General features: G+C 32.7%; 1 protein-coding gene across 1 annotated transcript; it reads left to right on the forward strand.

Annotated features, from left to right (window-relative positions):
- Positions 1-824: 824 nt before the first annotated feature.
- Positions 825-4,174, forward strand: LOC112783900 (protein LIKE COV 2). The gene is made up of 7 exons (XM_025826977.3): positions 825-1,254; positions 1,831-1,883; positions 1,967-2,076; positions 2,839-3,006; positions 3,164-3,261; positions 3,604-3,730; positions 3,841-4,174. Exons 1-7 carry the CDS (start codon positions 1,135-1,137, stop codon positions 3,948-3,950), a joined length of 786 nt encoding a protein of 261 aa, XP_025682762.1. The 5' UTR covers positions 825-1,134; the 3' UTR covers positions 3,951-4,174.
- The last annotated feature ends 437 nt before the right edge of the window (positions 4,175-4,611 follow it).

Genomic DNA, 4,611 nt, shown 5'->3' on the forward strand with positions numbered 1-4,611 from the left:
TCTTTTTGAATAGAGGATTGTTATGTCTGACGGAGAAAAATGTTGGGAATTGATCTGTATGTTAATTCTTTTGGGACTAAAATGTCTATTTTTAAAATTTTTAGGGACTGATCTGGGTTACTCTGTCGAAAAATGAACTGGAGACTGATTTGTCTGTCGGAATAAAACCTTGCAGATTGATCTGTGTATTAATTTTTTTGAGGATTAAAATGTCCGTTTTTAAAATCATTATGACTGATTTGAGTAATTACTTTAAAAGTAAAATGAATGAAAACTGTTATGTTTGACGAAAAAACATTAGGAATTGATTTGTATATTAATTTCTTTTAAAAACTAAAATATCTATTTTTAAAATCTTTGGAGACGGATTTGATTAATTACTCTGCATATAAACATCACTGTACTGTTTGCTCTCTTGAAAAATCAAATTAATATTTTTTTGGGAACTAATTAATAGGAGATCAAAATCTTAGGATTTGTTAGGGTGAGTTTTTAAAAAAAGATCTTTTTTTGAGTTATCTTTTTTAAAAGATCTTATTGTAGAGAAGTAAAAGTAATTTTATGTTTGGATATCTCATGTAAAAAAGTCTTTTTATCTATCAATTATGTTTGAGTATAACAATATAAAAGTACTTTTTTATTCATTTATTACATGAAAAATATTTTTTTTTTAAAAAAAAAGATCTTTTAAAAAAAATCTTTTACTTTTACTACTAAAAATTTGCCAAATACGTTAAAAATAAAAAAAAAAATTTTTTTTTATTGAAAAAAGATCTTTTTTTTTTAATAAAATAATGGTGCCCAAACATGCACTTAGTAGACCTAATTCACACTTTCCTTGAAAAGAAAACAAAGAAACAAAGATGAATGGAGAAAAAACCCTAGAGAGAAGGGTAGGGTCACATACGGAGGGACATACTCGAAAGCCACGTTACCATTACAGAGGCGATCCGATTTTATCTGGCGGGTGAGAGAGTGAATATTGCGTAGTATCGAAGACAGTATCATTGTTGAAATCCATCCAATCTATAGATTTATTTCTATTCCATTCCATGGATCTGTATTAGTCCTTAGTAGAAGAAGTCAAAGCAAATTGAGCTGAACTGAACTGAACTGGAGAAGAAGAAGAAGAAGATGGCGGAAGAGAAAGAATCAACTTCGATTCCTCTGAGTCAAGCAGACAATGCCTCTTCCGAAGATCCCGAAGATCCGGCAAAGTCTCCCCCGAATTCTCCTAATTCCTCCACTCGCAGGGTCAACCCTCCTTTTTCCTATTTTCTTTACCTTAAATTATTAGACATTTTATCCAGTTAATCTGAATCGTTGACGTTTGAAATCACAGAGAATCTTGAACCTAGAATCTGATGTCTAATCGCATTTACTGTGCAAATCGATCTGTATTCTGCAGTGACGGCCAAGATCCCAAATTCGATAGGAATATAATGGGATTTCTTTATTCAAATCCCTAAAGACATTGCTTTTTGTAACTATATGCACTCTTCGTAAATGAACCAACTGGGTTCTTGAAGTTCATTCTCTAATTTGTTGCTAAGATGATGTAGCTAAAAATATTTTTATGGTTGCACTTGTGACCTGAATTGCTCCTTGATTTCTTTACCTTGGACATCCTTAAAATAATTCGTAGGGAAAATAACGTAAAATCATAAAATATTGTAACATAATCCCCAATTGCCCTCTCTCCCTCTGGAAAAAACTACATGATTAATGTGCATTTGTTTGATGTATACAGGTTCTCATGTTTCGAATTGTTTCAGGACATATTTTAGTTTGTTTGTATCGCCATTGACTTATTATGTGTATTTGTTTCAGGCATGTTGCTTTGTTCTCCAAAGTTGGGTATCAAAGAAATTTATGACCGGATGGTAATTAACTAATGTACTTATTGAGTTGAATAAGTGTTATTGGTATATTTGGCTTAATTATTCATTTTATCTTGGATTTGCAGTGTAGTTCTTTTCCCAGTTGCAGTTACCTTCTTTATTACATGGTGGTTTATTCAATTTGTTGATGGTTTCTTTAGCCCAATATACTCCAGGCTTGGCATTGACATATTTGGTGAGTGTTATTTTACCATTCTCTTTACATCATTTTATCATGTATTTTTTACTTGGTACTGAGTGATTACGGATGGGGGGAATTTTTGTGTTCTAGATTTCATATCTCTAAATTCATAAAAAGGCAAATGAAAATAGTTCAATAAGGGTGTGTTTGTGAATTTTGACTTTGGAGATGAAGGAATTAAAGTTTCTCAACAGTTGACAGTGATTCTGATAGAGGATTCTATTGGGTTTATTGGCTCTGTGGTTTATTCTAATGGAGGAATTAGTTTTTGGAACAATTTGTACTCTTTTCATTGCTTAACAGGTCTTGAGGAAGTATTCATTACCTATGAAATGCCTTTAAGTGTAAAAAATGGGAAAAGGATATACAGATTGGCATAACTCTTGAAAAGCTATTCATTTTATAGTCATTATTTCTCAGTTGGTGTTTTTGGCCAAGGCTGTTTTAATAGAATTCCATTTTTGATACACTGAGAAATATGGAGTATTGCTACATTCATAACTTTACTTCTGTTCCATTTATCCTATTCTTCCCTTGTTCCTGAGGAAATATTACTGTCTGGTTTTCCTCCTACTAAATTCGGACCCTGCATATAGTTGCAGAAAGCCTGAAACATGTGTACCCCCCCCCCCCCCCTTTTCCTTCCTCCTCTCTGGTTTTAAATTTCTTCACATTTCTGGCCTTTGTCATTTTGACTTTACTTGTATATTCCCAATGCAGCATAGTAAAGTTTGAAACTCTTGTTTTGTGGTGCAGGACTTGGTTTTATTACATCTTTGGTTTTTGTATTTCTTATTGGTGTTTTTGTTTCATCATGGATGGGTGCCACTGTTTTCTGGCTTGGAGAATGGTTCATAAAGCGAATGCCCCTTGTTAGGCATATATACTCTGCGTCCAAGCAGATTAGTGCTGCAATATCTCCAGGTATATACACAAGCACGTCTATCTTTGCTCGATAACACAGTTACTTATCTCCAGCTCGCATCCATATCAGCTATAGATTGACCATTTTCATATAGCGATGACATCATGACAAGGACGCAACCAAGCTCATATATTTCCCCCTTTATCTTCTTCACAGATCAAAATACCACAGCCTTTAAGGAAGTTGCAATTATCCGTCACCCACGTGTTGGTGAATATGCTTTTGGCTTTATTACATCTACTGTTACTCTACAGGTACTGATAATCTGATATCATTTCACCAGTTCTATCATTGATAAATATTTGACTTGTATATCATGATGTGATGCATCTTTGCAAGTGAGAGGAATTCGCCTCATTAGTTTGCAGCAGTTGAGTATGTTGCTAATGGAATCTACTAATGGCCTATGGCCTATAGAGATCGACATATGTATATGCTGAATACTATGAGTTTATAGTGTCTATGGGTCTTGCATTTACCTCATTTTCATCCTTTATGATGTGTGTATCCTCTGATGAATCATATTACTTGGTCTTCTACTAATTCTAAATTTTTGTTTTCTTTATTTACCGTTTGATGTTTCCTCTCCATCCCAGAAAGAAAATGAAGACGAAGAGCTCTGTAGTGTTTTTGTCCCTACAAACCATCTATATATTGGGGATATATTTTTGGTTAACTCCAAAGAAATTATAAGACCAAATCTTTCTATTCGAGAAGGCATAGGTAGGTTCTCTTTTCCTTAATTACCTTTTTCTTATCAATGTCCCTTGTATGATCTTAATATGTCATGAATAGTTCGTGTAAGTAACATTATTGCATTAATGGTTATGCAGAAATAATTGTTTCTGGGGGAATGACAATGCCACAGTTGATATCTCCATTAGAAAGAGCACCTAGACAGAGTGAGAGAATCCCGTTGAACCGAATTGCATCAAGGGCATAGAGCTATGGATGTCTCGTGTGGCCTTGCATGCAAGCAAAGCAAATTCTGATAGTCTGAGCTCTATTATTAACCTGCATGTGATGAAATTTGTATACTAAGGTTGTTGTTTATCATTAGTTAAAAAGAGTGTTAAATACCTTGTAATAATGTAATTATTATTGTTATGATTATAATTCAACTATTCGCCCGGAGTATGATCTAAGTGATGAATGCATGTTTAAAAATCACGATGGCACAAGAGCACGTTATAATGTTATTTGTATACTAAAATTAGTCATTAAGGTAGCGTTTGTTTTCGGAGACAAGATACAGAGATATGGACAGTACATGTTTAAAATGTGTTTGGAACACATTGTCTCTGAGACAATTTTTTATATTTTTGTGTCCACACTTTTACGAAGGATAATAATGGACACGGGATTTGGAAGAATAGACACGGACTTTTTTATAAATTTTGTTTTCCTTTTTGTCTATAGATATTTTTTATTATTCCACTATTATCTCTTCTTATTTTTTCTATAATTAGTCATGAAATTTTTTTCATGTAAAAACGGATTCTTTTTTAAAATTGATTTTTTATTTAAAATTAATCTAACTTATTAACCTAAACAAAATTTTTTATTAATCAAACTCAGATCTATTTTTTTATTAATCTTAACCA

This window comes from Arachis hypogaea, chromosome 20, assembly GCF_003086295.3.
Source record: "Arachis hypogaea cultivar Tifrunner chromosome 20, arahy.Tifrunner.gnm2.J5K5, whole genome shotgun sequence".
Lineage (NCBI taxonomy): Eukaryota > Viridiplantae > Streptophyta > Magnoliopsida > Fabales > Fabaceae > Arachis > Arachis hypogaea.